The 18,461-nt window shown below is 44.7% G+C and overlaps 1 protein-coding gene across 1 annotated transcript in view; it reads left to right on the plus strand.

Moving 5' to 3' along the window:
- Positions 1 to 18,461, plus strand: part of ube3c (ubiquitin protein ligase E3C) — a 35,579-nt gene that overhangs the window by 6,467 nt on the left and 10,651 nt on the right. The window contains exons 12-20 of the mRNA XM_052054084.1: positions 4,991 to 5,077; positions 5,877 to 6,034; positions 6,122 to 6,348; positions 8,026 to 8,130; positions 8,225 to 8,312; positions 11,265 to 11,362; positions 11,742 to 11,874; positions 13,739 to 13,986; positions 17,951 to 18,163. Of these exons, the coding sequence (XP_051910044.1) occupies positions 4,991 to 5,077; positions 5,877 to 6,034; positions 6,122 to 6,348; positions 8,026 to 8,130; positions 8,225 to 8,312; positions 11,265 to 11,362; positions 11,742 to 11,874; positions 13,739 to 13,986; positions 17,951 to 18,163 (1,357 nt within the window). The remainder of the gene's footprint in view (positions 1 to 4,990; positions 5,078 to 5,876; positions 6,035 to 6,121; positions 6,349 to 8,025; positions 8,131 to 8,224; positions 8,313 to 11,264; positions 11,363 to 11,741; positions 11,875 to 13,738; positions 13,987 to 17,950; positions 18,164 to 18,461) is intronic.

Genomic DNA, 18,461 nt, shown 5'->3' on the forward strand with positions numbered 1-18,461 from the left:
CTCCCGTGTCTTTGAGGCGATGTGCTTGGTCAACTTGCTCCAGTTAATCATTAGTAAAAGCCCCATGATTTCTATGTGTGCGGTTTACTGAAACCGAGGAAGGTTAAGTGTGCAGCGGGACGCAGATTTTTACTTACGAACATGTCTTCGTAGGAAATTTTCAAGTTATGAAACGCCTCAACAGGAAAATATTGCCCCGAAGATTGGATAAGATAAGATACGAAAGGTAAAAATATGGGCTGCTACTCACAGCTCAGAGTTTCCTAAACGCAATATAGATGTAACTGCTTTGCCATTAGCTATGACCGAGCATCTTCCTGGCATCCCATTGGCTCAGAGGGACCTCTCTCGTATGTGTCTTATGTGTCTAGATAGATAGATATGAGTTTATGCGGCGTCATTCGCCCCTCGGGCCATGAGGTGTTCTGATGGTTTTATGTAAATGCAAATCACCCAGAAAAAGTGTTTCATCAGTCGGGCGATCGCTCACTATGCTAATGTTTGACGTGGAGATTTTCAAATGATTGTTTAAAGTCGACAAAAGCAAACGTCCTCTGATCAGTTCTTTACAAAACGCCAGGCAAAAACCACTTCTGAGAGAGAACATGGACTAAAGCGGGCAAAAAACGATGAGGACGCAGTTAAAAGTTAAATGACCATCATTTTTATTCTTTTTTTTTTTTTTTTTACTACATTATTCAGAACTCTCATTTATTGTGCCCTAATCTAATTGTAACATGTATTTGTTCCATATTTTGATGCATTTTTGTGCTTCATAAAACATTTATGTCTGAATTTTGAGGGGGCTTGGAACGGATTAGGGCATTTACATGGAAAAACGCGTCTCTGCTAACAAAATGTCCGAGTGAAGAAATTTTCTTGCAGAACATGTCAATTTTGTAACTAGAGGTACCACTGTATTGAAAAGTTAATGGACGGCCAGCAAGAAAAACAGAGTTTTTTTTTTCTTTTTTGTGTAGTAGTAGCAGAAGCGGACTCAAAATGGAGGCCTCTAAAAAGTAGCATAACCTTGTGAATGATGACAAAAAGCAATTAGTAGCCAGCCGGTTACTCCGTGCCAACAGTCGGTTGTAGCTACCAAAATATGGAGATCATTAAACTAAACGGAGCTTCAACTGGAAAATAAGTATCGATGACCATATTTGGTCACTTAACCCTTTCAGGGACAGCGGTTTGTTACAATGGACAGTTTATCATCTCAAAATGGACCGTTTTTGTGTTTTGTTTTTACATTCGACCGATCTGCTGTTGCTAATGAGATAACTGACGATGATGGCAACGACCCGACTATGTTTCCATGCTTAAAATTTACAACACGAACGAGACGATTGACTCATAATTGGAGATTTTCGCCTCTCCGAGAGAATCTCAAGCGCGTTCTTTTAATGCCCATCTTTTTTTTTTTTTTAAACGGTGTCCCTCTTTTTCTTCCCGCTACTTTTCCCATAAATCCTGCCCCTTCATCTTCCATCATTATCGGATATCTGTACAAAATAATTAGCTCACCCAGGAAGATTAATCACTGCCGGAGTGGACGGGATAGCTTTACAAGAGGCTAAGGGGAGCAAATTGCATCCCGGCCTTGATTTACTGTGCTGATCCACTGAAGGAGGCTGGGGGGTGAGGGAGGGGAGAGCTAGAAAAAAAGTGGCTTTCTCAGTTGGTCTTGCCAACCTTATGCATTTTTTTTTCATAAATATCCGCAAAGTCAGAGCGCGATTAAAACCCGACTCGGGACCTCTAATAGATTTCAATTGCTTTTCTAATGATCCCCTCGCCCGTCTTGTAATGCCATTTTGATGGTTCAACGCATTAGATATTTACTGTCGTTTAGCGATGTGGCGCGACGTGGTGGTGGTGGTGGGGGGGGGGGGGGGGGGCTGATGACGGTGCAAGTTCTTTGGACGCTTGCTGTAATTTTGTTTTGATCGAGTTTGCTCGGTGCGATCGTCACTTGGGATGGAAATAATCCCACCGAGATTCCTCATCCAGTGTGTTTTTTTTCTCCACCTTTCACCCCCTTTTGACTTTGTTTATTATAGTTTCATTCCGTGATTGAAAAGGGGGTTTGTGGGGGGTCCGGCGGGGTGTAAATCAGCATGTCGGCTGGCATTTAGTGCTTTGTTTCCCATTTCAATCAAAACACTCACGGAGCTTGTTATGAGCCCGCTGCAGCACTCTCCTCCCCGAGCTTCTCTCCAGAGCCTTGTAGCGCTGACAGATGGCGCGTGGCGGGCCGCCGACCATTTTTCAAGGCTGCCTTATCAAGCCTTTGGGTCAGCTCCAAGTTGGGGGGGGTTGGCGGCGGGCGAGGGGGGTTGGCCGTCATTTGAATCGGTTGATTGGAGACTTGGAATTTAAGATGCGGCGTTTGGATGAACGCATGTTCTTGCTTCCCGCAAGATTTGCCGCCCTGTCAAAACAAAAACATCCTCGTCTAGACAACCCTCTTCAAATATGAGGTGGTTTTTTTTTTGGACGAATTATTTTCAAAGCTTTTCCATTTTTAATGTGACCTATTAAGTCCATGAACCACACAAACAACAAAGAGAGGGCGAGGTAAGAATAAAATAAGCAATTGAGAGAATTGTACCTGTGGGTATGGCTGTGTTAGGAATCACAACTCATCTTGAATGTTAGGACTGCAATTCACGATTATTTTAATAAATTCATCTGTCGATTATTTTTCGGGGCGGCCCGGTAGTCCAGTGGTTAGCACGTCGGCTTCACAGTGCAGAGGTACCGGGTTCGATTCCAGCTCCGGCCTCCCTGTGTGGAGTTTGCATGTTCTCCCCGGGGCTGCGTGGGTTTTCTCCGGGTGCTCCGGTTTCCTCCCACATTCCAAAGACATGCGTGGCAGGCTGATTGAACACTCTAAATTGTCCCTAGGTGTCAGTGTGAGCGTGGATGGTTGTTTGTCTCTGTGTGCCCTGTGATTGGCTGGCAACCAATTCAGGGTGTCCCCCGCCTGCTGCCCGAAGACAGCTGGGATAGGCTCCAGCACCCCCCGCGACCCTAGTGAGGATCTAGCGGCTCGGAAGATGAATGGATTATTTTTCGATAAATCGGATTAAAAACACTTTTTTAAAAAAAATTCCATCGATTTATCCCAAAACACGACATTATTTCCAAAAGTCAGTGGAGAAAATGCACAAACATAAAACTAAAATGATTCAGTGACTGGTTTGGTGCATCGTATGTTAGAAAACCGGCAACAATTGTGATTATTGTTTTGAAAGAATAAAAAAAATGAAATGTGTTATATTGATTGAGCACAAAAATGACCGCGGTCAATGCATTTTATGACATTTTTTAGTCAAGAGATCCAAATTACACATTTCTAGATACACTTTCCTAATCCCACTTTTTTTCTCGATCATCTTAGGTTTTTGTAACATTAATATGATAGCAATAATATATGTGATGTCGTACATTTTTTGTCACGAATATGAATTCAGAGTCAAGTTCAGCAACAGGTGGAATTTTTTTTCCACTGAAAGTATGCATGGCAAAATCCATACAGGTCTTACAGGACAAATTTAACCCCCCCCCCCCCCCAAAAAAAGAAAATCTCAAAAACCTAATGTGCTTGAAAAAAGATTGACATTTTTGAAATCTGCTTCAAAAATTTGTTTCAGGAAAAATAAAATTTCTGATTCAATTTCGCTTGTTGATCTGCTTCGATTAAGGAGTCCAAAAATCTGATTTGCTGAGGATTTGAACGATTTTAAATGCAACAACGTCCCTCAATGATGCGTTGTTTCTCAAAATATTGTCCGACATTGAGAATTGACGAGTTGTCGATCAATCAATTGGGTGACTGGGCACCTGTAGTTGAATACAAGCATCACCTAATTGCCACCATTTAACCCTTTCATGCACCCTGTAACCTCCTAACACAATCAGCTGTCCACTGTAGGAACAGCTGCGCCTCAAAGGGTGAAAGTGCCTCTAAAAGTTCGGCTGGTCAAGTAGGCTTTTCATATCATTTTTGTTGCTTTCGAACAGACACCTGATGTTTTCTGCTCAAAGTGACTTCTACTTGAAATTTCAAGCACCTTGACTAAGCCCCACCACACACACACACACACACACACACACACATAGTATACACAATGTAGTGGACAATGTGCTTAGATTGTCCTCTTGGGCTCAAAACTCTTCTACAGTCTGGGCATGGAATAATGGTTAGAATAATAAAAGTTATGGAATGCAAGTAATTTATATGTGACAGTTGACTGAGAGGTCCTAAATTTGATGGAAGTGTCTTCAAAAAAGGTCTTAAATTTGTCTGCAGTTACTTTGTATTGTACGCGGGGGCTGTTGGTCTACTTAGCACAGTATCGTCACCTGCTCTTGCCCGCCGTGTGAAAAGCGATGCAGTTTAGGAGCTTCCACAAACACACCGACACACCCACACACACACACACAGAGGCCGTGAACAAAGAACCGTTTCGCACCTCGGCGCCATAGCCTCGCTACTAAAGGTGAGGTATGCGGGGCCCTCCTCTGTGTTATCATGCAGTTCCCCGCAAGCGTGCAAGCGCGTTTGGCACTGTGAGGTCACAGTGAGGACCTCACCGCCTCCTTCTCCGGCCTCCATTGTCTTGACATCCCTCCTCGGCCATTAAGTTAAATGGGAGCTCCAGCAGGAAGCCGCAGAAGGCTGTTTATGACCCCCCGCCCCCTTTCGCAGCACCAACTAGTTTACTAATGGAAGGTGCCTCGCCAAAATAAAGCTTAATGGCTCATTTCATTTCCTTTTGGAGAAAGGGGGAGGCCAAGAAGATTCCACGTTGGCAAACGGCATCATTTATTTATCGTGTGCCCTCGCTTAGTTAACGGGGCGCACAAGCTGACGCATCGGCGGAGAGTCGTTTTACGGTTCTTCCCGCCGGGTTGTCAAAGCGCCGAATGATGACTGTTGACATTGAACGCAACCTCCCGTTCCTCTTTTCTTCCCCTGCAGACTTCTGTACAGTTTAGCCTTCAACGCACGTTTCCTGCGGCATCTCTGGCACCTGATCACCTCCGTGACGACCAAAATGATTACCGGGTGAGCTATTGCAGATTAACCCTTTCAGGCACCCTGTAAACCCAGTGGTCCCCAAACTACGGTTCGTGGGCCGATTGTGGCCCACCTCTACATTTTGCTCGGCCCCCTGAACAATACCAGAGATGCTTATTTTTTGTTGTTCTTGTTTTTGGTGTTTTGTTCCCCCCCCCCCCCGCCCCCCCCCCCCCCCCCCCCCCCCAAGTCCGGCCACGTGATCGAGACTTGTACATGCATAGAACGGAGCATTCTATTGCACCCTTCTGCAGTCTATGCCCTATCCGCGCCCAAAAAGTTAATAAATAAATTAAAATCCGCAATGCAACCCTGTACAATAAGAAAAAAATGGATGAATGGTGAAAAGTTTAGGTAAGAGAAAAAAAAAGATTTGTTATTATTTATTTCATAAATTGTGCCTGTCAAGAACCCTCAAAATGGAATATCTGGTTGTGTTCGGCTTTTTGGAAAACAATAAATGTTGATGTCAAGACACTTCTTGCGATCATCACACTTTTTGTTACAAACCGAATGTGGCCCCTGTCAGAGAAGGGAAAAGTTATTTGGCCCTCACAGAAAAAAGTTTGGGGACCCCTGCTGTAACCTGATACCACAATAAGCTGTCCACTGTAGTAACCCCTGTCCCTGAAAGGGTTACGCAGTCATATTGTTGATATCGTTTAAGCTACACTGCCCTGCGCTGCCGATTCTGAACAGCACCCTGAAATCTAATTGGATGAAAAATCCTAATGCATGCATCCTGGAGGGGAAATTCCACGAAACTTCATGTCTTCTTGTCCCTCAGCTCCATGGTTCCGCTGCTGCAGCTGATCTCGAGAGGCTCGCCCATGTCCTACGAAGACTCCAACCGCATCATTCCGCTCTTCTACCTCTTCAGTTCCCTCTTCAGTCACTCGCTCATCTCCGTGCACGACAGTGAGTTTTTTGGACACGAAATGGAAGGTACTGGTTTTCCCAACACACACCCCACTCAAGATTTATATTTTTTTCCCCAGTCATCGCATTCAAACTAAGCTTGCACTTCAACAGGTCAGAGGCAATCGTCCATGATGCCTTTTACCCTTTTGGAGCTGGTAACTCTCTCCCGCTGCCTGAGGGACGCGTGCCTCGGCATCATCAAGCTGGCCTACCCCGAGACCAAGACGGAACACCGCGAGGAGTACATGGCGGCCTTCCGCAGCGTCGGCGTCAAGACCAACACGGAGGTGCAGCAGCGCATCCAGGCCGAGCAGAAACACTGGGTGCAGCTCTTTAAGGTCACTTGCGTGGACATTCTTAAACACACAGACACGGGTGGCAAAAGTACATGATACTATTCATCATTAAGTTGTACATTCTTTGTCCTTACCAAAAAGACAATTGAGTACCCGTAATGCCAGATTACTGTCCTCTGGATATATTTCAAAAGAGACGCTAATCAGCATATTCAAGACAGTTGTCGATTTATTAGGAAGGACATTTGCATGAGTGCATTGTCAGGGCTTCGCTGCGTGGCGAGTAACCAGGGCATTGGTGGAAATCGAGCATAAACGAATGAATGGCCGCATACGGGGAGGAGCATCTGTAACGGCTATTTACGTAAGGGAAATGAGTCAGAAAATCTCTCTCTCTCTCTCTCTCTCTCTCTCTCTCTCTCTCTCTCTCTCTCATTCTGCATCTTTTGCTCTAATTACGCGGAAAAGTGATTACCTTGTAGCCAGCTGCCGAATGTAGAAAGTGACCGCCCCCTTTTACGGAAGGTGGGTGAATACCTGAGAAGCCGGCTACCGGGGTTGATTTTCATAAAAGATTGTCTCAAAGGCCTCTTGTCAGCTAAAACGACCCATTAAAGAAGTGGGGAGCAGAGAAAGTGCATTTTCCAAATTGAGTGCTGGGATTTACAGTCGCTTTAACGCCGCTGACCCCTAACACGCTAATGTTTGCTTGGTGTCATCAGCCGTCCCTCCCCATCTTTTATCGCCACCCATTGTCGAGCTATCTATTTAATTGAAAGAAGCTAATTGAATGAAAATGATCAACTAAGCTTGTATTAATATTGCTAATGGAACTTTCTTCTTGGCCATGTTTGGAGAACCATGTCATGCCGGAGTTTGGGAAAGGCCCATTAAGGCTCGCACTTAACCCGGGCGGGCTGATTAAGGAATGCTTATTCATTCTGGGAGTCAGGGGCTAGGCACACTCCGAACCCATCGCCGCGCTCCATTTACAGCATTTTGCACTCGCTGTTATTGCCGACGCCGCACGATTGATTGGCGGCTTATGAAAATGACGCTCTTTAGGGGAGAACTCTGCAATTTAGACCCATTCGGCCTGCGCGTTAATATGGAAATTGTCCCACCGTAACTGTTATGACGGGACATAAGAACTCTTAGAAGAGGTCTTTGTGCAGTGACGCGAAACGTGCCTGTGGTTTGCACCTGAAAATGCCAGGAACCTTTCATTCTTGATACTTGGTAGTTGACTATCGCGTTGTCTACTGCCACTCGCGTTGGAAATTTGCTGTGGAAATTAAAATGGAAAAAAAAGTGAATTGTGTCTAACTTGGCCTTATGAAAGTCACCTAGCTTATTGCTAACACACAATGCAAAATGCCATCGATCGGCTTATGCAATTAGCATCAATGATCTGGTTCCTTTAACCTGGAAATTTGACCACAGAGTGCAGCAACACATTTAGACAGACAATCTAACAATACTCACACAAGCCAAAATGTACCGGCTACCAAGTCTGCTGAAGCACGGTTGAAAAAGCCTTTTGTGAGGACAGCTTAAAGTGACCAACAAAACAGTCTAGTTCAGGTTTTTCAGGAGCCCGTTGACCTAATTTCTTCATTCTCAAATTGCTTTTCTCCGCTATATCGCCCTTTCATTTATGTATCCCCCCCCAAAAAAGTCCTTTCATTCCTTCCAAACTTTTTGCTTGTGCTCCACCAGGTCATCACTAACTTGGTGAAGATGTTGAAAGCTCGCGACATCCGACGACCTTTCTGCCCATCAGGTCACTGGCTCTCTCAGGAGGTCAACATCCGAGCTGACAAGGTGCTTCTTGGTTCGATAAAAAGTCATTTCATTCACTGAGTTTGAAAATGTTCCCACAGTGATCGCGGTTGGTGTTGCTTGCCTCCATGTTCAGGTCACTCAACTCTACGTGCCGTCTGCCCGACACGTGTGGAGAACGAGAAGGATGGGCCGCATCGGACCCCTTCAATCAACACTGGATGGTACAAGTTATTTATTTCTGTATTTATTTATTAAAACTTATCGTGAAGACTAAAGTTAACTTTAGTCACCAGGGTGCCTGAAATGATTCATGTTTAAGAAAAAAAATCTGAAAAGAGCTAATATTGGCCAATTAAATCAGTCAGGCCATTAATCGGTCGGGGCCTAATTCTTATTATCAAATGTAATGTTTTAAAGTTAAACTGGAAATACACATGAAATAAACACTTTAATTCAGGTTTAAAAAGAAATACAAAAATGGCAAACTTTGACTTGACAGGTCAGTCGAAGGATCCCGCAAAACCTTTAGTGCCATTCCAGAATCTCAAAATGTATCCCCATAAAATTTTTGGCGGGTCATTCACTTGAGCATATTTGCCACCTATAGGCTGGGAGGGAAATATCAGAACAATTTCTTAGCAATTTTCCTGCTCTATCTCTCTCGATTATGTCATCTGTAAAAATATGTTGATTGTTCCAATGCATCATATTAAGAGTCTCGTCGATTCTAAATGCGGAAACAGAAAGGCCTCTCCGATAGTAAGAAAAGAGGCCTTCCCAGGTGTACGTGCGTGCGTGTGCGTGAAAACAAGCTGATAACAATGTGTGTATGAGCTGCCTAATGTCACTCCCAGACTGTATGGCTTCCATCCAATTAGCCTGAAAGTACCTGCTCAACTCGGCCACATCTGCTCCTGCTGTTTGCTTGCTCCTTTTCTCATTTCCTCAAATGGACGTCCTCCCCCGCCCACCCACAACCCTCATCGTCCTCCCCCGAGCTGATGAACGAGCAACGTATTGACCACGCCGACAGAGGCCGTATTTCTCCTCAAAGATGGAAACCTGATGGCAAAATGCAGATCAGACTGTCTTAATTGAGCAGAATAATTGAGTCGGAGTGGAGGTTAAGTGAGGAGTTTTGCTGTTGTGGCATTCCCCATCCCCCTCCTATTTTGGCTTTGCAGTATAAATCTGGAGTGTCATCGAAAACAAACGGCAGCTTAATGGATGAATGCCCGGCAGGCGGATGGACAGCTCAGTTTAATGTTGGGGTGGAGAATCTGCAGCACGTGGGCCATATACATGTACTACATCCATCTATCCATCTTCCGATCCGGTTTATCCTCACAAAGGTCACGGGGGTGCTGGAGCCTATCCCAGCTGTCTCCCGGCAGTAGGCGGGGGACATCCTGAACTGGTTGGCAGCCAATCACAGGGCACAAAGAGACAAATAACCATCCGCGCTCACACTCACACCAAGGGACAATTTTGAGTGTTCAGTCAGCCTGCCATGCATGTTTTTGGAATGTGGGAGGAAACCTGAGTACCCAGAGAAAACCCACGCAGGCCCTGGGAGAACATGCAAACTCCACACAGGAAGGCCGGAGCCAGGATTGAACTCATGACTTCTGCACTGTAAGGTCGACGCACTAACTAGTCGACCACCGGGCCGGCCCATATTATGCGTTATTTAAAAAAAAAAACAAAGAGGTACATCCAGATGACCATACCTAAAGCGAAACTGCCAAACAAAGGGTCCAAGCCTTGTCCTTCCGCCTAAAGCGGTACACGAAAGAGAATGAGGCCAGACGAATAAACAGGCTGTTCGCAACACAACCTGCGAAAGTGTACGCTCAGTGGCAGGGTCCTAACAACAGAGCTGACCCACCAAGACTGGAAACTGAAAGGTACTAGAAAGGCATATGGGAGAAGGAGGTTGCACATAACAGCAGTGCACAATGGCTGGTGACCCTGAGAGAGGAGCACAGCAACCTCCCTGAACAGAACCCAGTTACCATAACAGTGGCAGACATACAGGAAAGAGTCAGGTTTTGGATACCGCCTCAGAAATGGAGCTACAATCAGTCACCTCCTCTACATGGATGACATAAAGCTGTATGCTAAGAGCAAAAGGGACATAGACTCCCTGATCCACGCAACCAGGATCTACAGCAGCCACATCGGGATGTCATTCGGGCTTGAGAAATGTAGTCGGATGGTGACTATGAGAGGAAAGGTAGTCCGCACTGAAGAGGTCTCACTCCCTGAAGGAACAATAGCAGACATTGAGGACAGCTACAAGTACCTCGGTATACCACAAGCCAATGGCAACCTCGAACTGGCAACAAGGAAAGCGGCTATGGCCAAATAGCTCCAGCGAGTGAGGCAAGTCCTAAGAAGCAAGCTCAATGGCAAGAATAAGACCCGGGCAATAAACAGCTATGCCCTGCCAGTGATCAGATACCCTGCAGGAATAATAAGGTGGCCAAAGGAAGAGATTCAGACCACGGACGTTAAGACCCGAAAGCTCCTAACCATGCATGGAGGGTTCCATCCCAAATCCAGCACCCTGAGACTGTACGCAAGCCGAACGGAAGGAGGCCGGGGACTAGTGAGTGTGAGAGCCACTGTCCAGGATGAAACATCCAAGCTCCATGAATACATCAAGGTGAAGGCTCCAATGGATGACGTACTCAGAGAATGTCTCAGACAATGGGGAACAGAGGATGAGGCGTTGGAAGAGGGACCATCATGGGAGGACAAGCAGTGGTACACGGTACACGGGATGTACCACCGGATCATAACTGAAGTGGCTGATCTCAAGAAGTCCTGGACTGGAAGAGAGCCTGGAAGGTAAAGGTGACAGTCGTGCCTGTGGTGGTCGGAGCACCCGGGGCAGTGACCCCCAAACTAGATGAGTGGTTGCAACAGATCCCGGGAACAACATCGGACATCTCAGTCCAGAAATGTGCAGTGCTGGGAACAGCAAGGATATTGCGCAGAACCCTCAAGCTTCCTAGCCTCTGGTAGAGGACCCGAACTGAATGAGAGACAGACACCACACGAGGGTTGAGACAAGTTTTTAATTTTTTTTATGTACATATATATAAAAGGCCGGGTGAACGTTTATTTCAGTGGCAGATTTCTGTATCTTCCCCTCCCTCTCTTTCCAGTGGGCTCTGAGCCGCCACAGCTGTCCGTGTCGGAGGAAAGACATCTGGCCATCCTCACCGAGCTCCCTTTTGTTGTTCCCTTTGAGGAGCGCGTCAAGGTAACAACAACGCTTACCCCAATGACGCTTGTTTCAGCAGGTACGGAAAGCTGCTCTCAACTCCCAAAGGCAAAAAAAAAAAAATGAGGCTGAAAGGGCACCGGAAAATAAGACGCAAAATCATTCTGACGCGAAAGCTGTTATTCAAAGCTGACAAGACAATTTTGAATTGTAAAAGTAACTTTTAAGTGCACGACACTGTTTGGATTTAATCTGCCGCCCACATCGTGAAATCCTAAATTTCAGCAAAATGGCCATCAAAAGCTCTTAACATGAAGTTGGTGTCCCATTTTGAGAATGAACCTTTTCTGTGTTCTAATTTTGAAGATGCCACTTCACATCTGTGGTGTTGATTAAACATTCCAATGTGGCGGTTTAGATTTTCCAGAGGTTAATCTACGCCGACAAGCGAGACGTACAGGGGGACGGGCCCTTCTCCAACGGCATTGTCGTCACCATCCGACGTAACTACATCTACGAAGACGCCTACGACAAACTCTCGCCGGAAAACGGTATGACTGTATTCCAATTATTATCCCACCCCCCTTTGCCGCCTACGACAAGGTGAAAACTGTTGCTTCGAATTCCGTCTGGCAGTGCAACCGCAGCGCTGCAAACATTCACACTATTATGAAAACTCTTGTTCAGCCCTATAAAATCTTTATTTGGAGGATCGAGGTAAAAATCAAGGTTAGTTGCCCCCCCCCCACTGCGCCGCATCTTGTATTTCAAGTGCGGCACGCATAATCGCGCTTTGCGATTATTCTAATGGAAGGCATAAAAGGCGGAATCAATTATTTTAAGTCACCTCTTTTGTGTTTTCAATTGAAAAGGCCATCCGAGCTGGCCCCCCGATCCCCTTCACTCTGATTAAAAAGAGTAGTAGGCTTGAAGGCACGATCTATATCATTCATGCGTCTATAAATTATAGCGACCCGATTTACCGACTTGCATTAATGATTCTGAAAGATGACCATTTATGGACGTTGATTAGAATATCCTGCGGGGCACACGTGCTGGCACTGGAAGTGTTTGTGAAAAATAAATGTTGGGGGGAGGGTGTTCAGTGTAAAAATAATTCTCTTATTTGAATATTTTATATTGTGTGTTGCGAAGGAGTGTGGTGGATTAGTGGTTAGCACCTCCGCCTCAGAGTTGGAATCCTGGCTCAAGCCGACCTATGTGGAATCAGGCTATTCCAGATTCCTTACACATTCCAAAAACACACACATTCGTTTCACCGAAGACCAAATTGTCCAACGTGTAAATGCAAGTCTTTCTGTTTCGCTATACAGTGGTACCACTACTTACGAAATTCGTTGGTTCTGGAAGAAATTTCATAACTCAAAAATTTTGAAAGTAGAGACGCGTTTTCAATGTAAATGCCCTAATCCGTTCCAAGCGCCTCAAAATTCAGACACAAATGTTTTATGACGCATAATAATGCATCAAAATATGGGAGAAATACACATTACAATTTGATTTTTGCACAATAATAGTTGCGCATAATGTAAAAAACAAAGAGTAAAGAATCAAAATGATGGTCATTTAACTTTTAACTGCATCCTCGTGTTTTTTGCCCTCTTTAGCCCATGTTCTCTCTCAGAAGTGTTTGTTGCCTGGCGTTTAGTCTAGAACTCATCCAAGGACGTTTGCTTTTGTCGGCTTTTAACAATTCTTCGAAAACTTCCAAGGGAAACATCAGCAAAGTGAGCGATCGCTCGATTGGTGAACACTTTTTCTGGGTGATTCACATTGACGTAAAATTATTGGAACGCCTCATGGCCCGAGGGGTGAATGACGAGGACGCTGCATCGACACCTGTCTGTCTATCTCCACACATTCACACATACGATAGAAGTCCCTCTTAACCAATGGGATGCCAAGATGATGCTCGGTAATAGCCAATGGCAGAGCAGCTATAAGTATGTTGCGTTCAGGAAACTTGGAGCTGCGAGTAGCAGACCATACTGTATTTTTACCTTTCGTATCTTGAAATTTCTTTCATAATAAGAGGCAATATTTTCCTGTTGAGGGGTTTTGTAACTTGAAAATTTTGTATGAAGAGATGTTACTAAGTGGAGGTACCACTGTATGTGCGTTATGATTGGCTGGCATCCAGTCCAGGCTGCACACCCACAATAAAGCAGTTAGAATAGGCTTCAGCCCACATAATGACCTTCATGAGGACAAGTTCCGTCGAAGATGGACGGATGGATATTGTAACGGAAAATTTTCCAGATCAGCCTGCTTGCCGGATGTGATTCAACGATCATGTCTTTTGGTGCAGCACCATGTGGTTCATTCCCCAAGATTATTGTCCCTGCACTCTGTTTCAAGTCACTGTCAATAATTGCTTGTAATCGCTAAAATTAGAGCCAGACTTGAAGAAAAGAATCCGGGTGCACCTGCTGAACGCCCACGGTCTGGATGAGGCGGGTATCGACGGCGGCGGGATCTTCCGCGAGTTCCTCAACGAGCTCCTGAAGTCCGGGTTCAACCCAAACCAGGGGGTCTTCAAGACCACCAACGAGGGCCTGCTGTATCCCAACCCCGCCGCCGAGACACTGGTGGGGGAGTCCTTTACGCGACACTACTACTTTCTCGGCAGGATCCTGGGGAAGGTGAGTCCTCAAACATTCTGTCTCAATTTGGACGCGTGACTTGCAAAGATTCGGGATTCCCAAACTGTGGGTGTGAAGGAAGGCTAGCGCATGGCTTCAAAAATTCGGGTTGTATGAAAGACATATGAGCTGTTCTCTATCCAGAGAACTTGCAAAAGCCTGATTTAAGAACCACTGTGAAATTTAAATCATTGCCAAAGCTGTCCTTGCTGTTAATTCTAGAAACTGCAGTGTTTGGGGAACTTCTCGTAATTTATAACTTTTAACAAAAGTCAGAGGGAAGTGGAGCCTGACTGTTTGCTTGCATTTGTTTTTTGGTTGTTGTTTTTTTGGTATTGTCGGCTCAAGCCAAATTGTTTTAAATCATCCTTTAATGCGTGTGCTAGTTGATCAGAATACTGGAGGACTCTCATCGCCAACCGAGACGAATGACGTACATCACGAACAAGAGGTCGCTTCTAAATTGGGGGGGTCCATTAGCCGATGATTTCCATTCTCTTGTTTGTGTAGCTGTCGCCGTTTTGACTGGTCCTAAATCAGTGCTCCGGCATAGACCGGGCGCATAAATAAGTGCTGAAAGCATGTGCTAATAGCCTTTTGATTTGGTTTACAGTCACAAACATCCAACTTTCTCCTTTACATCCAACTTCTTTTTTTTCTGCTAGATGTTTGAAATTACCGTATGTTGGAAATGCGCTTTCTTACATACAGTAAATTACCACGAGAACTGCAAATTTCCCCTATGTGGGACAAATAAAGGTTATCTTATCTCCTCTTCAAAAAATGAATAAAAGCCAGAAATTTGTGTGGTGGATAGATGCTGTCTTCAAAAGTTAGTGAAAGACCGATCTTGTAGGAAAAAAATATGCTTCATAACACAAGACTCCTCTCCGGATATTTTTTTTCTGAGATAAGTGAACGGACATGGTCAAATTAGGCACGATTACCGGTTTAGGTAAACATAAAAGGCACTTATCAGAGTATCAATTTTGTGTATTCTCTCCATCCACCCCCCTGTCCCCCCTCCACACCCCTCGCCACTCCTCTCATATGCCAATGCTAATGGTTGTGGAAATAAATGTGGGTTTGACTTTCAATTAACCCGACTTCAAGTTCCTCCCACTCTCCATAAAAATGGACGTCTGAGCGGCCATTTTGAGGGGGCCCGTCGGTATTTGTTTAGTGGTCGAGATAAAAGGCAAAGCCTTTATATAGATTGGGATTGCATCACCGGCGCGGCTCAAAGGACACGGGAGATTAATATAGTTAATTAATGTCGGAGGCGTGCCATTGTTGCGGGGAGGTGATGCATTACAGGCGTGAGTGGCTTGTCTGGTGGGGCTACTCACCCAAATGGGATTGAGCATCACAAGCGGTGGCTGCTCGTCATCCTTCTTCCTCACTTGTCGACCCAAGTGACAAGCGGAAAGATTTAAGGCGCAAACATGAAAACAGGTTCCAGTGAAACCCCCGGTTATTGCGGGGGGTGGTACGTTCCGGAACAACCCGCAGAAGATCAAAATCTGAGGCACCATTTTTTTTATACTGTCTAGTTAGATATAGTCCAATCCCAGAATGCTTTTAAACATATTTACATTGATGAAAACACTCTTAAACTTCTCTAAAGTTGTTCTCCCTCTCTATGCCAGGGGTGCCCACACTTTTTGAGCATGCGAGCTACCGTATTTTCTGCACTATAAGGCGCTTCGGAGTATAAGGCATACCTTCAATGAATGTCCTATTTTAAAACTGTTCACATCGGGCACATTGCATTGTAAGGCGCGTAGAATATAAGCGACAATAGTGGCTGCGGTTGCGATATGCATCCACTAGATGGTGCTACGCTAAAGGGAATACAATACAATGCAGGTTTAATTAGGTAGAGCCTTCGCAACCGCTGTAGACTGTAACAAAGCAATGAGAACACATAGGAGAGCACATAAAACTGAATCATTGTAGTTTTCCATCCATCCATCCATTTTCCGATCTGCTTATCCTCAGAAAGGTCGTGGGGGTGCTGGAGCCTATCCCAGCTGTCCAGGACTAGTAGGCGGGGGACACCCTGAACTGGTCGCCAGCCAATCACACAGGGCACACAGAGATGAATAACCATCCGCGATCACACTCACACCAAGGGACAATTTAGAGTGTTCAATTAGCCACCCATTGTAGTTATATTTGGATATAAATAAAGCTGCCTTGCGTTGCATTTGCCTTTATGCAAGTGGTGGAGTGGTCAACATCTGCATATTCATACTTTTTCCAATCACAAATCTCTTTTTTGTTTGTTTGTTTGTACTCCTTTTTTGGTACGTTTTTGCGCTCAGCCCGAAGCAATTACGGTATCGCATTGCCACCATCTTTTGTGGCACAGTATCAATCTTTTTTGGGAGGGTGTTAATTGCGTGCACGGTCGTTATAAAACTTCAAGGTGCTGCTTTGAAAACACACACACACACACAAAACATGCTACTAATACTTGTCTTTCTCATTTTAAAAAACAAAATTGTATTGTAATGCGCCCCTTCACCTTTTTTTTTTGCTCCATAGCATGAAGGTGAATGCACCGAGCTCCTATATGTAGGTAGCGCCCCCGCACCGCACCCCCACCCTTTGACAGATGCTGATGCCTTTTAAAGGCATTATAATTTTATTGATCGCTAATGTTGTAAATTAAGCCATTTATTTGGCAGCCAAGCGAATGCACCTGCAATGTTGTTGCCGTTTATTCCACCTGATGGTGCCTCGATCTGCGTTAATTGCGCTGCCACTGCACTCACTTATATTAAAACGGCCGCACGGGGGGGGCATAATAATTAATTCTGAACGTCTCCAAGTCATTTTGGCACAATTTCTGGCAATAAACACTCGTGAATAAAGTAAGTGCCGTCGGGGGGAGGGGTGGGGGATGCGATGAGTTTTTTTCCCCCCCTTCCTTTTCCCATCTATAAACTTAGCCTCTTCCCGGCACGAGTGTTATTGATGGCTTTCAAGGGGCCACGCGGCACATATGGTCCTCAACGAGCGCTCGCCACTGCCGAAATCTTAAGTGGATTATTTTTTTGCATACAAAATAGACAATGTTTGAAGTTGTGCAATTAACCCGTGTTTAGAAAAAAAAATAGCCATGATTTATGACTTGGCGCCTGTGTGTTTAAGATTCATGCATTATGGAAATCGTCTAGATTTATAATCCATTTAGCTGATGCGGTCAGGGTTTTAGCGCTATCATTTATAAAGAGCCGCATATTTTAGCATCTCTGATGGGCTCCCTTTTTTGGGGGATGATTCCACGACATTAGCTTTGGTGAATTTTTTTTTTTTTAATGAGTTACCTGCCCAACGCCGCTTCTTAATGGTGTCTCAGGTCAAGGTGAGAATTGACATTTATAAAAGTTTTAGATGGCCCGAGCGGAAGCCAAGCACGCTTTGGATGGATTGTGTTGTGCTCGCCGTCACGTTTGTTGCGCGAGCGGATTTATAATCTTCACACCAAAAAAGTAGGCAAGATTTGATATTTTGCGCCATCTGTTTGAATCCATTGGGACTTTGAAATTGAGCGTTCGAATTTGTTTTATGTTTGAATTTATTTATTTTTTGACAGTGTCATCACGCACCTCACACGACTACCAAAGCAATTCCCGATTTTCTTTTTAAAATTTTTTTATTTAATTGTATTTTTTTACAATGTGTGACTCAAAGTCCCTGTAAAGTGACAATGTATTCTAAATTTGCTATCTTAAAGAGGAGTGTTGTGAACAACTCTGTCAAATTGGACTGATTAAAAAAAAAAGTAGAAAAAAAATCATTCTTCAAAATCGTGAAAAGTCAAACTGTTGTATTTGCTCTCAGCCGCTGCAGACACATAAAAAGGCAATATTTATATTCTGTCTGGAAAGAAAAAATCCTGAAAGAATCAGGATTTGTGTTTCTGAGACTGGATGTGTGTGATTTGGCTCCGCAGGCTCTGTATGAAAACATGCTGGTGGAGTTGCCCTTTGCCAGTTTCTTCCTGTCCAAGCTGCTGGGCACCAGCGCTGATGTGGACATCCACCACTTGGCCTCTTTGGACCCGGAGATGTACCGGAATCTTCTTTTCCTCAAGAGCTATGAGGGCGACGTGGAGGAGCTGGGTCTCAACTTCACCGTGGTCAACAACGATTTGGGAGAGGCTCAGGTGACACATTTCCTTGATCTATAAATTTCATGATTTTGCAGGTGGCCATAAATGTCACTTTATCAAAATGTTCTTCACGGATGCAGATTCCGATATTTGCAAAATTCTGATCACCGATTAAACCGGACGATTAAATAAAAATAAATATAACCAATCATATAACTTTGTTTTTGGTCCATTGCCACATATATCAGCAAAAATACCAGTATTGTGTTCAATTTTATTTTTTTAAAACACAAGTGTGTTGACCTGTAACCTGATAACACGATAAGCTGTCCACTGTAGTAACTGCTGTCCC

The sequence above is a fragment of the Hippocampus zosterae genome, chromosome 20, assembly GCF_025434085.1.
Source record: "Hippocampus zosterae strain Florida chromosome 20, ASM2543408v3, whole genome shotgun sequence".
In the NCBI taxonomy this organism is placed as follows: Eukaryota; Metazoa; Chordata; class Actinopteri; order Syngnathiformes; family Syngnathidae; genus Hippocampus; species Hippocampus zosterae.